This window comes from Hemicordylus capensis, chromosome 1 (genome assembly GCF_027244095.1).
Source record: "Hemicordylus capensis ecotype Gifberg chromosome 1, rHemCap1.1.pri, whole genome shotgun sequence".
NCBI classification, from domain to species: Eukaryota; Metazoa; Chordata; class Lepidosauria; order Squamata; family Cordylidae; genus Hemicordylus; species Hemicordylus capensis.
This window is the reverse complement of record NC_069657.1, coordinates 136,921,954-136,941,178: the sequence shown is the minus strand read 5'-3', so window position 1 is coordinate 136,941,178 and position 19,225 is coordinate 136,921,954. Positions and strand designations below refer to the sequence as shown.

Below are 19,225 nucleotides of genomic sequence, written 5' to 3'. Positions count from 1 at the left end.
TGTGTTGAAAACTAACACTTTGGTTCCCCCAACCTAAATTTAAAACAGTGTGGCATGAATTAAATTCTGGTGAAAATAATTGATGTATGCCAGGCTTCCCTAGGAAGGCAATCCTTTGTTGGTTTGAAGTTCTGACCAGCAGTTCAAAAGTTAAGGTTTTTCTGCCCCAATAAAGTCGTCTATGGGTAAGTGTTGGCAAAGTTATGCAGAGCATGATTGTTTTGATAATGAAGCCAAAGTTTTCCAGTCCTCTGACATCAACAGTGGGAACCACCTAGTGGATTCTATTGGAATTGCGATCGGTCAGTGAACTTCACTATTTTTCCAGTGAGGGCCACTGGGGGGGTGGGATTCCAGTGTGAGCACCATTTCCCACTTCCATGCAATTCTGAGCTTTCCCCAGCATGGGGCAGTGGGGAGGACTATAAGAATAATAAAGGCCTGGGAAGTCCTGGCACCATCTTTAAAGGGACACACACAGCGCAGGAAGTGTCATTCTTCCCAGCACCTTCCTCACAGAGCAAAGTACTGGGGAAGATGAGACTTCCCAGCACTCTATGTGTGTCTTTCAGGATGGTGCTGGGTCACTAGTGTTGGCTTCTGTTGTATGAAACCTAAAGATTGCTCACTAATCTAGTCTTTACATAACAAGTTATAGAAAGGTTATGTATGTAACTTACATACAATGACTTCATTTTTAAACACCTTATCTCCCAGTGACAGAGGCCTTCTTTCGAATGTTTTCAGCACAATTAGAGAAACCTAGTGAAGTTAGACCTAGAAATTTTAGTAGCACAAACTACTTATTAAAAGCTTTTTTCAATTTTAACAGCTGTACTGTACTCATATAGCTGCAATTGCCAGGTGGTGCACAAGACAAGATTTGTAGGAATGTTTGGAACGGGTCAGGACTTATTGCCGTGTCTGTGTGGATCTGCAGTTGCATACTATACCCTGAACAGAGGCTGTAAAACTCTTTTTGGGTGACACTGTGGTACAACTTCATATAAATCTCCTAGCGTATGGAATAGTCCACCAAACGAAGCACTTGCTTTTGTAAGCACTACCATTTCTCAAGCACAGTAATTCTACAAACTTCTGGATAACAAATGTTACCTGCATTTTAAACACACCACCTTTTGAGCAAGTACTATGTTTTCAGAGCAAGTACTATGGGCTCAGTAATAAGGGAGATTTAAAAGGGCTATCAAATGACTTGCTGCTCCCCCACCCCCCTTATTGGTTAGTCTATGTATAGTTCACATCTGCTTTTTAAAATTGCATCCATGGGACTCATGTCTGCAGAGGAATCTTTGGTAGGCAATGACTTTGGTACTGCTCATAAAAATAAAGCTATTCAAGTTCTTAATACTCTGGTGTTGTTGTTTTAAAGTAATGTAATTGCAGTGCTCTTAAACTTTCTCCTCATTACTAATACTTAGTGTCATTTCTTTGACTAGGGCACCTAGGGAAAATGCAACTCAAAAGTCCACAATAGTCTTCCTTTTTTCCATGTGGCACTGTTTTTAGCCTACTTTCCAGTACGCTTATGAGATCACCTGATATTCTGTGTGTCCATGTGTGTTTGTCACCATCATCAACTTCGCAATGCCTGGACCATTATGAACCAAATCAGGTACAGTTGTAGGGACACCTCAACAGTGTAGTTAGTGATGATGTCCTCTACCCCCATTCAAGATGGCAGACACTTAAACTTCTGAGGTGCAAGTGGGCTAAGTGAACCACCTAACCAATTTGAACCAAATTTGCTACAGCTGTAGGGGCACATGGGAAACCTCAATGGCATTGTTTGTGATGATGTCATTTACCCCAATCCATAATGGCGGATGTTTGAACGTTTGAGGTGCAAGTAGGCTAACTTGTACACTGTCGTACCTAATTTGGTTCAAATCTGTTAATTTGTAGTAAGTGACACACAGGGACACCTCAGTGGCACAATTTGTGATGATGTCATCCACCCTGATTCAAGATGGCAGATGCATAAACTTTTGAGGCACAAGTGCACTGACTTGTAGATTGTCTAACTGACTTGAACCCAATGAGGTACAGTTGTAGTGAGTGACACACACAGGGACACCTCAATGGTGTATCTTGTAATTATGTCATCCACCCTGATCCAAGATGGTGGACACATGAGCATTTGAGGCACAAGAGATCTAACATGGACCTTAATTTGAACCAAATTTGGTCCAGTTGTAAAGAAAGTAAAAGGAAAGTAAGCAGATTAGTTCTTACTAGAACAACTTAATTAATATTGTTAGCCACTCTTGGACCATTTTGTCAAAGCAGCATACATATTTTAAGAATTAGTATACTTCTGTGAGAAATATTATTTAGTAAGGCATTCACTATATTTCTTAGATTAATTGTTAGGAGATGAAACACTTTCTCCTTTGAGATTCTTAATTGGTGCTTTTTTCTGACACCTCTGGCAAATAGGAATTTTCAGTAGGCAGTTTCTTATACCTTGTAAATTCTCAAACATTTGGCCCACAAAACCAAGCAGTATGGCTCCAGTTGGACTGCTTATTAATATGGAGACACAGACTTCCACAATTCTTGCAAACCTGAAAGAATCCTTTCTCACTGCTGACACAGCCTTGATGGATGCCAAAGAGAATAAATACTTGAGCTGCCATTTGTCAGTTTTATGGCAGCTGCATAGGGTCTCTTGCCAATCATTGCATCTCCAGAAAATGTGTTTTGTCAAAACTGTCACTGTGCTAGAAAATTTGACACTTGTGGTAGGAAAGTTGAGTGCTGGGAAGGCTAATTCTGCTTGGAAATGGGTATTCAGGTGCTTGGATAGTGTGAGCAGTTATGACAGTTGATGTAAATTTTTGTTGGTAGTGCCTTAGGGGAAACGGTTGTGTTTCCCAGTGGCATAGAGCTGCATGATTGCAATATGTCTTCCGTAGTGACCTGGAGCTTTCCTCTTCTATGGCCAGCTCCACAGACAGCCTTTATATCCAGTGGCAAAGCCCTGTTCCATCATCAAAAGGTCAGCTCCTGCTCTCCTAGATCTTGGCTTCCCCCTTCTCCCACTTTCTACATGTTCCATCTGGCTAGCCATTTACCTCCTGTCAGTCACAACAATCCTGCCACACCACTGCTGGGCAGTTGAATATCTGATGGTGCAAGCTATTTGTAGTTTAGTATAAAAAGCTTAAGAACAATATGGCTATTAATTAAGGCTATTAAATCCCGTTTAGATACTCTAACAAACAGAATTTAAACTAATCTAGTCTGTTTTTTCACAAAAGGCTAATCAGTAGGATTAGAAAAGTGATTTTCTTAAGCTCTTCCTGAAAAGTTCAGCCCAAGTCTATTGGGTCTATTCTACTTGCTCTGGAAAACACTGTTCAACACCTAACACAGCCTTGTACTTGCCAAGACCAATTATATGCCACCTATATACAGCAGTATGGTAAAACAATCACTGCTCTGTGTTGTAGTCAATTATCATGGACCGGTTCAAATGAACCTATATAAGTCAAGGGCATGCTGATGTGTTCTTGGCATCTCTCTTACTCATGTGTAAAAGGTGATCATTCAAATTGCCCTCTACACATGCTGAAAAACGCAACAGGGTTTTGCAGTGCATGCAGAGAAATAATTCAGATGATCACTGTTTACACATGAGTAAAGGGTGTGCCAGGAACACGTTGGCATGCCCTTGACTTACATAGGGGTAAGTGTGTTCACAATAAGGCAGCCTGAATGAAGGGTAGTGAATAGATTGGGGATCTGGGAATGCCGCGTGTCTTCCCATAGCAAAACATGCCATTCCCTGCTACAGCAGGAACTTCATCTTGCCTTTTTAGACTTCTGTGATAATCCTAAAATAAAGTTATGACAAATGAAGACCCAGCATTGATAAGTCAAGGGCATGCTTTTTGAAAGCTTTTTCAAGTCCACAAATGAATCATTTTATATCTTCTGAAAATTGTTTGGTGCAATCTTCAATGTTGTTGACATCATTATTTTAGTTATTAAATAAAATGTTGTTTCAATCACTGGTTGTAATAAATAGAAGTCTGGCTCTTGATCCATACAGCTCACAGTAATCAACTCTGCTGGCAGTGGCTTTTCAGCGCCTCAAGCAGAGGCCTCTCTCCCAGTCCTGCTACCTGAGATTTTTAAATTGAGATGCCGGAGATTGGATTTGGGACCTCCTGTGTGTAAAGCATTGTGCTACTGCTGAGCTAGGGCTCCTTCTAGTTCACTGTCTCCAATAGCCATGTTGCTCTTTTTGCTTCAAGAATTCTGTTGGTCATGGGAAACCAGTCTATCCTTGCCAGACCAAGCTGATATTGCACCAAAACGTCTATACATAATCTTCTCAGTTCAAATCTACAGTGGAAATATTACCACATGCGTACTGATTTCAGATTACTTGCTAAACAACTGGCTTTTACTAGCACCTTCTGAAAGAGATTAATATTCATGGACACAGCAAATGCCTTATTTTCCAGTTCATTTGAGCTACAGATCCTCAACTTGGCCAGGTGGGCTATTTTATACCCCAAGTTTTAGAAAGGAATATGCTTCTGGTCCCCTATCTGTTACCTTAAGTGGCGCAGCAGGGAAATGCTTGACTAACAAGTAGAAGGTTGCCAGTTTAAATCCCTGCTGGTATGTTTCCCAAACTATGGGAAACACCTATATTGGGCAGCAGCTTTATAGGAAGATGCTGAAAGGCATAATCTCATACTGTGTGGGAGGAGGCAATGGTAAACCCCTCCTGTATTCCACCAAAAGAAAACCACAGGGCTCTGTGGACGCCCAGAGTAAAGATCGACTTAACGGCATACTTTACCTTACTCCATCAATTGAAGTTTTTGGTCTCCTTTCATTAGATCTTGCTTGTTTTATTTCAGTCTCTTATCTTATCTTACCAGGATCCCTGTCAGGGAATTGGCCCATATTGAATGTGTGTACCTAATCCTGGGGACCAAGGATAGACTGGGATTTCTGTTGGTGTACCGTTCACCCCACTGCCCAACAGAGTCCTTAACTGAGCTGATGGATCTGGTTGTGAAGTTCACATTGGAGTTGCCCAGGTTGTTGTTGGACTTCAGTGTTCATTTCAGGGCTGGGTTATCAGGAGCAGCTCAGGAGTTCATAGCGGCCACAATGACTATAGGCCTATTCCAAGTGGTCTGTGGACCGACAGTGATGCTTGTGACATGCTCGATTTGATCTCTTGCTATGAACAGGATGGTGTTCTTTGGGTGGGGATTCTTGTCATCTTCCCACTGTCATGGACGGACCACCATCTGGTTAAAGTAGGACTTGCAACTACAACCTACCTCTGCAGGGGTAAAGGGCCTATTAGGTTGGTCTGCCCAAGAAGGTTATTGGATCCAATAGGATTCCAAGAAGTCTTGGAAGGGTTTAGAGTTGACTCTAACTGCTAGTGATTCTGTTGATGCTCTGGTGCAAACGTGAAATAAGCAACTCACTAGAGCAGTAGACACAATCACTCCTAAGTGTCCTCTCTGACCTGCTTCAAAATCAGCTCTGTGGTATTTGGAAGAACTACAGGAGCTGAAGCAGTGAGGTAGACAACTATAGTGCAAATGGAGGAAGATGGAGCATAAATTTGACATTGCAACACTGAGCACATTTGAAGATCTGTGTTCTGGCAGTGCAGGCAGCAAAGAAGATATCCTTTTTTGCCTGCATTGTTTTTGCAAATTCATACCCAGCAGAGTTGCCTAGGGTTGTGAGGAAACTGATATGTGCCCCCCCTCTCTCTTGAATTTGAATTTGGAACTATCAGTCACTCACTGTGACTGTTCAATAACTTTTTTGTGGATAAAATCTCTCGTATTCAGACCGAACTGGATTCCAGAGTTATTGCAGAGTCTACTGAGGAGCTGACCAGCAACTGCTCTTATGGGGTTAGATGGGATCACTTTCAGTTTGTGACTCCTGAGGATGCGGAGAAACTGCTTCAGACCCTGCGTCCTACAACCTGTTCTCTTGACCCTTGTCATATTTGACTTATTTAATCTGGTAATCATATTATCAGAGAGGGTCTGGTAAATATTATAAATGCTTCTCTGAGAGAGGGCAGGATGCCTCCTTGTCTTAAGGAGATTATTATTAGACTTTGTATGAAGAAACTTGCATCGGATCCCTCAGAGTTAGCTAATTACAGACCCGTTTCCAATTTCTCGTGGTTGGGCAAGGTGATTGACCTGATGGTGGCCTTTCAGGTCTAGACAGTTTTGGATGATGCAGAGTATGTAGACCCGTTTCAAACCGGTTTTCAAGCTGGCTATAGAGTTGAGACTGCCTTGAATAGCCTGATGGATGATCTCCAATTGAAAATGGATGATCTCCAACTGAAAAAGGGATCTCTAGGTGGTTTTCAATACAATCAGCCATGGTATCCTTCTGGGTCACGGGAGGTGGGATTGGGTGGCACTGCTTTACGATGGTTCTGTTCCTACCTCTCTGGTAGATTCCAGATGGTGTTGCTTGGAGACGTCTGTTCTGTAAAGCAAGAACTGAAGTATGGAGTTCCACAAGGCTCCATACTGTCTCCAATGCTCTTTAACATCTAAATGAAACAGCTTGGAGAGATCATCAGGAGATTTGGTGCTGAGTGTCACCAATATACTGATGACATCAAATCTATTTCACCATATCAACCTCATCAGGAAATGGCATAACTTCCCTAAGTGCCTGCTTGGAGGTGGTAATGGGTTGGATGAGGGATAACAAACTGAAGTTAAATCCAAATAAGACAGAGGTACTGACTGGAGGTGGGTGGGTGGGTTGGGACCCAAGAAATGGTTTAGATCTGTGTGTTCTGGATGGGGTTACACTCCCCCTGAAAGATCAGGTACATAGCTTGGGAATGCTCCTGGATCCAAAATTCTCTATGGTTTCTCAGGTTGAGGCAGTGGCCAGGGGCGGTTTTAATAAGCTTTGGCCGATGCATCAGATACTCCCATTTCTCTAGGCTCAACAACTGTAATGCACTCTACATGGGGCTGCTTTTGTACATAGTCCGGAAACTACAGTTGGTACAGAATGCGGCAGCCAGACTGGTCTTTAGGGCAACCCAAAGGGAACATATAACACCAATTTTAAAAGAACTGCACTGGCTGCTGCTGTTATGTTTCCAAGCAAAATAAAAAGTGCTAGTTATTACCTATAAAGCTCTTAATGGCTTGGGTCCAGACTACTTGAGAGACCCAAGTACCCTGACCTTTGTCATGAACCCAGCCGCCTATTAAGATCATCTGAGGAGGTCCAGTTATGGTTGCCACCAGCTTGTTTGGTGGCAGCTCAGGACCGGGCCTTCTCTACATTTGCCCTAGGGCTTTATGCTCCCTGTCAAGATAAGAGCATCTCCATCTCGGATTGCTATTAAGAAGACCCTCAAGACATACCTGTTTTCTCAGGCTTTTAAATGAAATTAATTTTAAACTGTTTATTTTTATCCTATGAAATTGTTTTAATTTTTTATTTTGTGAAATTGTTTTTACTCTGTTTTATATTGGTTGTTTTTAAATAATGTACACTGCCTAGAGATACACATATCAGGTGGTATATAAATATGATAAATTAAATACATACATACATACATACTCACCTCCTCTTCAACCAGGACTTCATATGTTGGTCTTTTCTGATTCTGCAGAGAACAGTTGCTGTAATCTATTCAGCTGGACCCATCATTTATCCTTGATTTTTGATAAGTAAACAGAAAAAGAAATCTCTTTCACATACAAATTCAATAATGGGAGATATCTTCCTATATGTGCATCATGCAATTAGAAAATATGAAGGAAATATTTTTGAAACCCAGAGCTAGATGCAAAGGATGGCAGGGACTCCCAAACTAAGTTTGCACTGTGGTTCCCAGTTTTGCTGTCTTGTATGGTTTCCATGGGAAAGCTTTTTCTTCCTTATTTAAGAGCAATAACTGAAGCATCATTTTGTGTAGATGTGGCTATCGAGAGCATCAGTGTGGTTAAAGTGTAGGTGGTTAAAGTGTTGGACCAGGACCCAAATTCAAATCCCCGGTCAGCCATGAAGCGCACTGGGTGACTCTGGGCCAGTCACTTATTTCACAGCCTGACCCTACCTCACAGGGTTGTTTTGAGGATAAACATAACCATGTACACTGTTCTGGGCTCCTTGGCGGAAGAGTGAGATATAAAAATGAAAATAAATTACATTTATAACAAGGGATTCTTCTAATTTGACAGACTCCTTCCAAAAACGTCTTTGACTTCACCCCCATGGCCTGAAATCAAACTACCAGACCCACTAGAGGAGGCAAAACACCACAGAGGTAAATATCTCAAGCTCCTCAAAAGCTGAGGGTGCGGCTATACTGTTTCACTGTGTTTATTTTTGCTTCATTTTGATTTCTCCCTAATTGCCTCTCATTTGTTTTTGCTTTGTGCCGCTCAGTGCTCATGCACAAAAATCATTAGCATAGAAGAAATAGGAGCAAGAGACATGGGAAGGAGCAAGGTGCCATTAAGTTTAAACTTAAGAGTTCTTCCTTGCAAGCAAAGAGAATTGTGTGTAGCTGTGCCTACTCACTACCTTAATGGAGCCCGGAACTTACAAATGCACGTACTTGTAAATAGGTGCCCAGTTTGCTGCATCAAGTGGCAAGCTTGAAGGGGGAGAGAGGTCATAGTTCCAGAACCCCAGCCTGAACATTTGTGCCGGCTTCATGAGACTGGCTTTAAAGTCCTGATACAATTGGATAGGGTTAAGTCCACAGATGGTTAATTGACCCGCAGGCTGAATCTAGCCTGCAAAATAACTTCATCTGGCCTCTGATGACTTTGTCAAGATGTGACATGCTGTTTTCAGAAATTGTGTACATATGTGAGAGATGCTCACATAATGTTAGTTAGCTTTGGTTTGGTATAGAATGCCCAAGCATATATACTCCATAACTACTAGTATGAAGCTCCTAATGCTAACACTTATTATAAAGTTCAACCCCTACCACCCCTAGGAATGTGACCAGCAAAATACTCTTCTTTGACCAATACCGTGGCCAGTGGGAATCTAATTTTCTATTCAATAATTTATCAATTTTCTCCCAGAGCTTGTAGAAAAGGTGAATGAGCTAATTGCTGCTGGACATTATGGAAGGCTCTTTGCAGTTGTTCACTTTGCCAGCCGTCAGTGGAAAATAACCAATGAAGACTTGATTTTAATTGAAAACCACATACCAGCTGAATGTGGTGACAAAATCCGAATGGAAAAAGTAAGTTTCCTATTAGTGATTGTTTTATCCCTGTATATGGATATATTTATTGTGTTGTTACTGCCCTTGCATTTTAAGTGATTAGATCTCCTGAACAACAACTGTTATTATTAGATGGATGTCAGAACCATTTGATAATGTCACATCACCAGGAATGTTTGGGCCGGTTCTTGCCAAGATGCTAATTTCCTTACCAGGATACTCCAGGTACAGAACTGCCAGGAGAAAATATCATGCAAGCTGGCTGTTTACACAGGGATGATTGCCATCATTTCCATGACTGCAGCAGTGAGTCATGAAAAAAGGGACAGCAGCAATCATGAAAATGGCTATCAATATATAAGCAGATACTTAACCCTAACATTTCTCAGCCATATTCTTATTACATCTATTCACATTTCTAGACCCCATAAGGTAGGCTGATGTTCTCAGAAAATACTCTTCAGTCTTGTCACTGTCCTGCTAAACCTTCGATTCTTACTCACTGCTGTTTTTATACACATCCATCTAATCTAATTTTGGACAAGCCAGTTGACTTTCATAGTTTCTCTTAAATCTGCTTTCAGATTTTCCTATGTGGATCTGCGTTACCTCTTTTGCTATCAGTTTGGAAATGATCATCCTTCACATGCATTGGCGGCTTGAACAGATGGAAGCAGAATAGGAATTCTCATGACCAGAAATGTATTTAGGATTGTGTAGAAAACATTACTATTATCTTGCATTTCGGAAAATCATGTATCTGCAAAATACTACTGTTAATGCTATGGATAGCTTGATGAGTCTTTCTCTACCTTCTGTGCTGACTGAAATAATGTGCTGGTATTAATGGAAACGGCTTGCATAGAGACTAGCTATCCACATGTTTCATCACTATCAAGTGGCTAAAGATTTATTTATTATTTTATTCGATTTCTATACCACCCTTCCAAAAATGGCTCAGGGCAGTTTATACAGAGAAATAATAAATAAATAAGATGGATCCCTGTCCCCAAAGGGCTCACAATCTAAAAAGAAACATGATAGACACCAGCAACAGTCAATGGAGGAACTGTGCTGGGAGTGGATAGGGCCAGTTACTCTCCCCCTGCTAAATAAAGAGAATCACAATGTTAAAAGGTGCCTCTTTGCTAAGTTAGCAGGGGTTAGAAGATGAGCTTACTGAAGTTAGCAGGGGTTAAAGATGAGCTTCCTGAATTCAGATAATAATTCTCGCCACAGATACCTACCTTGCTTTTGTCAGGCTTTGATTTTGGTCCTAGCATGTTTTGAAGAGGGTGTGTGTGGATATTGGGACCTTTTAGGATAAGTTAGAGGAAAGATACTTTATTTGCCTAATTCAGACCAAACCAGTCAATGTCATTTTCTTAGATATATTCCCCAAATATACTGCTTAAAAGAAATGTGCCCAAAGACTGGTGACACTGATAATACCTTTGAAACAGTTTACTGTTTTGCTGTCCAGGTATTGTTCTGCACCTATATGTTGACGTGTGCATCTGCTCTATTTTGTAAGCATGGGTGGTATTTACTTGATGATTATGGGTCTGTGCTTTTGTGTATCCACACTAATCCACTTCTAGCATTAAATGGAGCCTGGTTAATCCAAGTCTTAAAATGAAATGCCACAAGAAACCACAAAACAAAGCTGTGTTCTGTTAATCAGCATATATATCCCTGCCAGACACTTGACTCCCAGTCTTTCTATGGAATAATTTAGCCATGGAAAGTGGTTTCCTGCAAATCTATTCCTCTCATGTTCATTTCTGAGAGGCCTCTGTGGGTATCGTGCTCTTGACAACCACATGCTGCATCCATGTGCGAAATAGATGAGGGCTTTGCAAGGAGCTGACAGCTGGAAGTGCAGAAATTTAGATCAGGGTGAAAAAGTCAGGTGTTCATGATTAAGCTTCCAGTAAATCCTGATCACAATCCTGTCAGGATTTAACAATAAGCCAGAAGGCTCCCAATTATCAGCTTTGTGCAGCATTGAACTGCTTCACTTCAGTTGGTAATGGGATGGCTGGTTAGAGTAAATAAAAAGGGCCATTTTACAGCACAATGCTTTGCATCTCTGCTCAGAAGTTAGTCCTGTTGGTGACCAGCAGTCATGGGTTTATAGCAGTAGTTCCCGACCTATTGTACTCCAGATGTTGCTGAACTACAATGCCCATCACTCCCAGGCTGGGAATGATGGGAGATGTAGTTTGGCAACATCTGAAGTACCACAGGTTAGGAACCCCTGGTTTACAGGACTGTAGCTTTAATTACTTTATGAGATACTAGTATTTTTCAGCCCGTTAAAATAACGGGCGCTAGTAGCCTTTCTTTCTTTCCTTCTTTCCTGTAGTAGCGACCGTTGGTCTGCTTGCCTCCCCGCGGCATGGCCGGTCCTCTTGCCGCCGCCTCTACCCTCCCCCCGGCTTGTCCGGTCGCGTTGATTTTGTTATATCAAATAACATGTCAAGCTATGCTTTTTATTCAGCAACTGCTTGGGTAAGAGTGCTTTCGCCAGAAGCAAACACGGACCAAAGGGACGACCACTCACCCTCCTCACCGACATAGTTGTGTAGGCAGGGACTAAATCAGGAGAAGGGACATCTCTCTACCTTTGCCCCCCCAGCAGACACGCCTTTCCTGAGGGAGTAATACCTAGCCCGTCCTCGGCGACTCCTCCTACGTCGACAACCAAGCAGCTTAGCTCGAGTCCCCTCACAACCCTCCCCCACCCCAGGAAACCCGGTTCTTCCCCCACCCCTTCCCCCCTCATGCAGTTCAGCTTCCCTCCGTCTCTTTTTCCCACACAGTGCATGAGCCGGTGCCGCCAGGAGTCGAGTTCGCGGCGGACTCCCCTACACTCCGCCGTGCAGCGGGGACTCCGGCATTGCGAGGCGGCAGGAGTGGGAGCCACGGCAGCCATTCTGTCTGTTCCCTTTTCCATCTGCCTCTGACCTCAAGCCTGCTCATTTACATATGGGACCACGCGCGCGCCTAGTACTCCGCCAGAACGCGAGTGAAGGAGACCGCGCTCCTTGCTCTCCCTCTGGTTCACTGTGTGGCTGCGTGCTTTGCTCGGCTGTTCTACACTGTCCCCTTTCGCCTTTTAACTATCCAGTCGTGTGGAGCCGCCGCCGCCCAGAGTGTTGCCCGCCGATCCCGCCTCTACCCTCCCCGCGGCATGGCCGGTCCTCTTGCCGCCGCCTCTACCCTCCCCCCAGCTTGTCCAGTCGCGTTGCGGCCGCCAACATGGCCGCCTGGTGCCGGCGGTCGTGTCTCCCTCGGCGTGTTCTGGGCATGCGCTCTGCGCATGCCCAGAACAGCCTAGGGAGACACGGACGCATGCCAAGCACTTTTTTGACACTGGCGCACACTTAGCCTTTTATTACAGAAGATTCAAGTTGCCTATATTATGGAACTACCTATCTTCTTGAGGCAGGGGTCTGAACTACTCTGAACCCCAGTAGATAATTAGATGCTGCCAATTCACCAGACTCTTCTGCAGTCCTGTGAGTTCTCTGGGGAGGATTTGCCAGCAGAAGCCTTTCCCCATCCCTTTCAAAATGTGTGGAGATTATTATAATGCTTGAAGCACACAGTCTCTTTAAGAGTGAAGATGGAGAAATGCATTGCTTCTTTCTCAGTCATCTCTCACCATCTCACAAAAGCGAATTATATCCTCTCCTGTTGTACAGAAAAGGAGCTCTTCAGGTATACCTAGGTGGGGACAGAAACACATTGATCACCAAAGATTGTATTCATTGGAGTGGCCAAATTCGCCTCTGTGTAGCCTTATTAGGCTATAAACTGTGGCCAGAAAAGAAACTTGCAGATTTAAAGAGCTTTTCCTTCTAGTACATTGTCAGAACAACATTGTGAAAATATAATGTAATGATTAATGTGCATAATTTAATCTTGCCTAGGTATTGTTGGTTGGGGCAGATGACTTCACTCTACTTGGGAAGCCGCTTCTGGGGTAAGGCATACTTTAGAATAATTCTGCCTTGAAGTTAGCTGTCAACTTTTATTGAAATGATTTCAGGACAAACACACCATGCTGAAAACAGCACCGGGAGCCTTGGGAAGGTATGTCTGCAATTCACTCTAACATGACAGAGACATTACTATTGCTGTAATGATGGCTGGGTTTAGACATAACATAAAGCTATGGTTTGTGCTAACGATAGTGAAGAATCCAAAGCATGGCTTGAGCTTCTAGATGTATAGCAGGCAAAGAATGTTTTAGAACTGCTGGTCTGCTTATCTTTCACATCTGTCTAGGACTCAACTGCATAAGGTCAAATATTCACTCCTGTTTCCATGGTGCAGCAGTCTCTTGAGACAAAACAGTGGCTTTAACTGTGGTTTATCAATGGTTTACGAATTCAGACATAATGCAAAACCAGAGTTAACACTAACTGTGGTTTGAAAACCAACTTCAGATCCTGGTTTGTTGACACCAAATAAGTTTACGGTCAGGCTGTGCTTCAGACATAACAAGGCTGTTCATACGCACAGCCTAGCCCAGTTTAGGGCAGCCCAGCCAGGGCTAGGCTGCATGTGTGAAGTGCCGGGTTCGATCCCAGCGCTTTCCCTGTGCCTAGCTCTGCTTTTTAACCCAGTGTTTAGCTGAGGTTAAGTGATCCTGCAGTTTGCTTAACCTTGGCGTGTCTGGACGATCACCACATGTCGGGGGTTAGGAGGCCTCCCCCAAGCTCGCCACCATTTCCATTAGTGAACCAGAGGGGAGGAACAGTCATGCTGAGCATGGCAGCTGCTCTAAGGAAAGGAGCGGCTGCACTCGTAGCATGCGGCACCCTGAGATGCCCAGGGTGGGGAAGTCCTGCTGCTCTCAGCTTGTGCCGCCGCACCGCTGCTTGTGTGGGTGTGCAGCATGGCAGAATGGAGGACGGCCGCTGCTCGTCTGCCAGGGAAGGCAGGCAAGCTCCTGCCTTACCAGCAGCACACCCAGCAGTGCCATGAGGTCGTGCAAAAGACCTCAGCATAAAACTAAACCATGGTTTCATGTGATGTCTGAACCTAGTCAATAAAAGCCAAATTGGGTAGTATGACCTGGTGATTGAATGGCTTGATCCCACAATTAAGTCTTTTCTTCAGACAGTAAAAGATCATCTTTCCCCAGTTTTATAATCCATCACAGTTTAATTTTATGTTCTCCAAAACACACACAAATCATAAAGGCTAATCAGATTAAGTCTACATAAAACCTGCATCCCATCTCAAGACTATTACAAACTGCAGATTTGAGGCTTTTCCATTATGCCTAATTTTCCTCTTCCAACTTTTTAAAAAAACATCCTGGCTCAATCAGAGTTCTGCAGAACTCAAAAGTTGGCTCATTATTTTGAGATATTTCAAATAAATAAAAATAAAATGAAACCTACTTTCGTTTTGAATGATTTAAAAATGGATTAACATGGCTGCTCATGCTTTTTCTATGCATCCAAATGCATTTGTGTATATATCTGTATTACAAACACTTGCTCATTCATAGGAGTTATCAGCATTATTATGGCCCTTGCAGCCTAGAAAGCTGTAATACAGCACAACTGCCTTCATGAACCCCTTCAGAAATATTTGAAAATGAGAAATTTCTGCAGCTGTTGCTCAAAACCAAGGATTATTCACACATTATATTCAGTGCACATACAGTCTGTGTACAGTGTACACACATGCAATTATTCATACATTATGTTGAATACACATACAATAGTAATACATTTCATATCTGTAAACTACATTTGAGGAGGCCTGTACTCAAATTCACTTTTAAAGTGAATGCATGTCATCATTGTAAAAACATGTAGCACACATACGTACACTTGTATGCACGTACAACATGTCTGAATAGGACTAAAGTATACCCCAAAATAGTTAAGGAATTTCCATAGTGCTCAGCCAAAAGACATTGTGACTATAGAAATTGTAGGCTTATGAGAGCACCCGGCATTCCATGTGTGTATGTCCCATCAACTTCGCAATGCTTGGATAGGGACCGGCCCGGCCCGGACCGGCCCGGACCTGGGTGGTCCGGATTGGGGGTGGGGGGTCGCTTTAAGAGCGGCGGGAGGGTTTACTTACTCCTCCCGCCGCTTTCCGCGGTGGTGCCATAATTAGTAGAGTAATTGGGGCAGCAGGATATCTCCCTGCCGCCCCTTCCCCGCTGCGGCTCTGCAAAGCTCCCAGTAATGCTTTGTGCGCGCGCACATCAGTGACGTGAAGCATTACTGGGAGCTTTGCAGAGCCGCAGCGGGGAAGGGGCAGCAAGGAGGTATCCTGCCACCCCAATTACTCTACTAATTACGGCGCCACAGCGGAAAGCAGCGGGAGGGGTAAGTAAACCCTCCCGCCGCTCTTAAAGCGACCCCCCACCCCAGTGCCGGACCGCAGTGTGGTGGTTCCGTGCACACCCCTATGCCTGGAGCAGTATGAACCAAATTGGGTACAGTTGTAGGAACACATAGGGATACCTCAGTGTCATTTGTGATTATGTCACCCACCCCAATTCAAGATGGCGAACACATAAACATTTGAGGTGCAAGTGAGCTAACTTGTGGACCTGTCTAACCCATTTCAACCAAATGTGATACAGTTGTGGTAATTGACACACAAGGACACATCAGCGGCATAGGTTGTGATGATGTCATTCATCCTGGTTCAAGATAGCGGACGCATAAACATTTGAGGAGCAAGAGGGCTAACTTGTGAACTGCCCTACTGATTTGAACCAAATTTGATACAGGTGTAGGGACACATAGGGTCAGCTTAAGGGCATAATTTGTAATTATGTCATCCACCTTGATTCAAGATGGCAGACACATGAACATTTGAGGTGCAAGTGGAAACTGATTTGGACCAAATGTGGTACAGTTGTAGGGACACATAGACACACCTCAAATGCATAGCTTGTGATGACATCATCCACCCCAATTCAAGATGGTGGACGCATGAACGTTTGAGGCACAAGTGGGCTAACTTGTGAACTGTCTAACTGATTTGGACCAAATTCAGTCCAGTTGTAGAGATAGTGAAAGTAAAGTAGGCAGATTAGTTCTTACTAGAACTTGTTACATCTGTCAAAACATAGTGTAAGATGGACATGAATTTTATCTTATAACAGAGGGCTTGAAAACAGAGCAAGCAAGCCACACGTGGTATGGAACATTGGACTCTGAAACTTCTGTAATTCCTTCATGTCAGTCAGCGAGGGATGAGGCACAAAGAGGGACTTCCAGCAAAAAACAGAAAAGTGCTTGCAAACTGCAAGCTGAATTTACTAGTTTATATATAAAGAAGAACATAGGTGCAACTGCAGCTAACATTTGGAGGGAGTATGAGTTGTCAGAGAACTATAGTTTGGGCAAATGGATTCTGCAATGGTGGTGAAAGGTTAAGGGGAAGCTGGAAGCAGAATATATTATACTAGCTGGCCCTGCGCAGAACATCTGCGTGCTAGGACTTTATTGCTCTTCTTAAAGACCTGCCACAGCCCCTGCTTTATTGCTCACTGTCAGCCACCCCACTCGCAGCCACCCCCTCTCCTCTACCACTTCAGCCACCCTCTCCTCCACCCTCAACCACCCCTATCCTCCCCACCACCACTTGCAGCCACCCCACTAGCAGCCATCCCTCCTCCCCCACTCGCTGAGTCCCCTCGCTGAGTCTCCTCGGCCGGGGCTTCTCATCCAGCCTGCATGGATGGCCCTCAGTAGTCTCTCCCACCCCAGCTGAGGGCCATCCATGCAGGCTGGATGAGAAGTGGCAAAGCTGGATCTCATACCACCCCCAAGCTACGAGCCTGATCTTTCAGAAGTGTGACCCCATCAAGAACTGAACACCACCACCTTGGAAAATAAACTTCCTACCCAGAGTACTTCCATCTTTTCTGGACTGGGCTGCTTGCTTGCTTATTTATTTATTTGACATATTTGTATACCACCCAAAACTTGTGTTTCTGGGCAGTTTACAATAAAATAATATAAATTACAAAATAAAAAGGTTAAAACATTGCAATACTTTATAGGCTTCATCCAATCCATTCCCAATTCCAGGCACTGGTTCAGTACTTCCTGTGCTTCACCTGAAGCTGACAAAAATAGGATATAAGAGCTAATACTGACTATATCTTACTCCAGATTCTTGGATGACCTCACTCAGTGACTTAATGTTAAAAAGCATGGGGGATGGAATAAGTGTTATGTGGGACTCCATAACATAAATGCTGAGGTTGAACAGTAATTCGGCCCCCCCTGCATTTACAGTAAGTAGGAGTGGAGCCACTGAAAAATAGTTCCCCCAATACCCAACCCAGACAGCCTATCCAGAAGGACAGTATGGTTGATGGTACTGAAGGCTCCTGAGAGGTCCAAGCAAAGAGGTCCCCTGTCCTTCCTCCAGCATCCACCAGGGCAGGTTTCACTCCAAAACCAAGCCTGAAACGACATTTAAATTACACTGAGATTGCACAATCCATTCCCTGACTCCACCTGTTCTTTATTGCTTCCTGCCATTCAGATTCTTTGCCTCCTGACTTTTGTCTGGCTTCTTTCATTGGTGTATTTAAAAATCTCATAAAAACTTACCTTTTCACATTTGAATTTTCTATTGATCTTGCACCTCCTGCCTTATACCTCCAGGTTTGTGTCCTCTGTTTTGTTTTGTTTTGTTTTATAAGTGTGAGAGTGGGACCTATTTTTGTTTCATGTAAATCACCTAGTCTTTGTAGACACTCTAGAAATACATCGTGATAATAATAATGGTACTGTTTTACTTTTTAAGGAAACTTCCTGTTGATTAGAAGAGAATGTAAACAGTTTGTTATTTCTCTTTTTTATTTTAAAGAAAAGATCTTGTCCGTGTAGAGGCTACTGTTCTTGAAAAGACAGAAGCTTGGCCAAGAATTAATATCAAGTATCGTCCAAAGTGCCGTTACCAGAGGAAGAAAAGTAAGAAGTGGGTGGGGGGGAGGGAATCACAACTCTTTTTCTCATGATGGCACTTCCACTGGTGTTCTACACCCATATTTTGTAGGAGTATGATCCAAAACTATCACATTCCCAAAGAGTGCAGTGACCTGTCTGTGCACGTGGGTGAGAATGATCAGAATTATGAGAGAGCTGCAACCCGAGTGGATCTCTCTCTTTCCCCCATATTCCTCATGAGTCCTTTCCCATTTAGTTTTCAACACAATCAGTTGCATATGAATCCACAGATGTTAACAAGCTGAAATAACATCTTTAGGCAAGGCTTGATTAGCATGTTAACAAGGCAGTTTTCTTCCAGAATGATAGGTTGAATGATAGTGCCTCAGGCAAAGTTCTTTTCAGATGTATATACTGAATAGAACGAAAACTTGAACAGATGTGACTGTTCTTTTCCTTGATCGGGATCACTGCATTATTTAGTTATTTGTGTTCACATATAAGGTAATTCAATTCTAAGGCTGTGCTCTTATTTGTATTTTTCCATTCTCTTTCAGTTATCATTCAACCACAAACCGTTCTCCGGATAAACACCATCGAAATTGCTCCTGTTCTATCATGATGAGTTGCTTGGCATGAGTTTGTTGTTGCAGCAGCTGTAGGGCAATATGAAAATTGAAAATGTTTCTGTTGTATTTGATTATTGTCTAATACAAGAAAAAATATATTATTAAATGAAATTGTTTTGTTCCGATATTATTTCTGACTTAATGATGGGGGTGGGGAGGGGCTGTGACTTAATGACTGAGCATCTGCTTTGCATGCAGAAGGTCCTAGGTTCAATCCCTGGCATCTCTGGGTAGGGCTGGGATTGACTCCTGCCTGCAACCTTGGAGAAGCCGCTGCCACTCAGTGTAGACAATACTGAGTTAGATGGACCAATAGCCTGACTTGGTATAATAATAATAATAATTATTATTATTATTACATTTATATCCCGCTCTTCCTC

The 19,225-nt window shown here is 43.1% G+C and overlaps 1 protein-coding gene across 2 annotated transcripts in view; it reads left to right on the top strand.

Moving 5' to 3' along the window:
• Positions 1–18,970, top strand: part of MRPL21 (mitochondrial ribosomal protein L21) — a 33,013-nt gene extending 14,043 nt beyond the window's left edge. For both annotated transcript variants that reach the window (XM_053268025.1, XM_053268035.1), the window contains 5 exons: positions 8,253–8,338; positions 9,114–9,277; positions 13,198–13,250; positions 18,137–18,240; positions 18,774–18,970. In XM_053268025.1, coding sequence (XP_053124000.1) covers positions 8,253–8,338; positions 9,114–9,277; positions 13,198–13,250; positions 18,137–18,240; positions 18,774–18,838 — 472 coding nt within the window. In that variant the 3' untranslated portion in view covers positions 18,839–18,970. The remainder of the gene's footprint in view (positions 1–8,252; positions 8,339–9,113; positions 9,278–13,197; positions 13,251–18,136; positions 18,241–18,773) is intronic.
• The last annotated feature ends 255 nt before the right edge of the window (positions 18,971–19,225 follow it).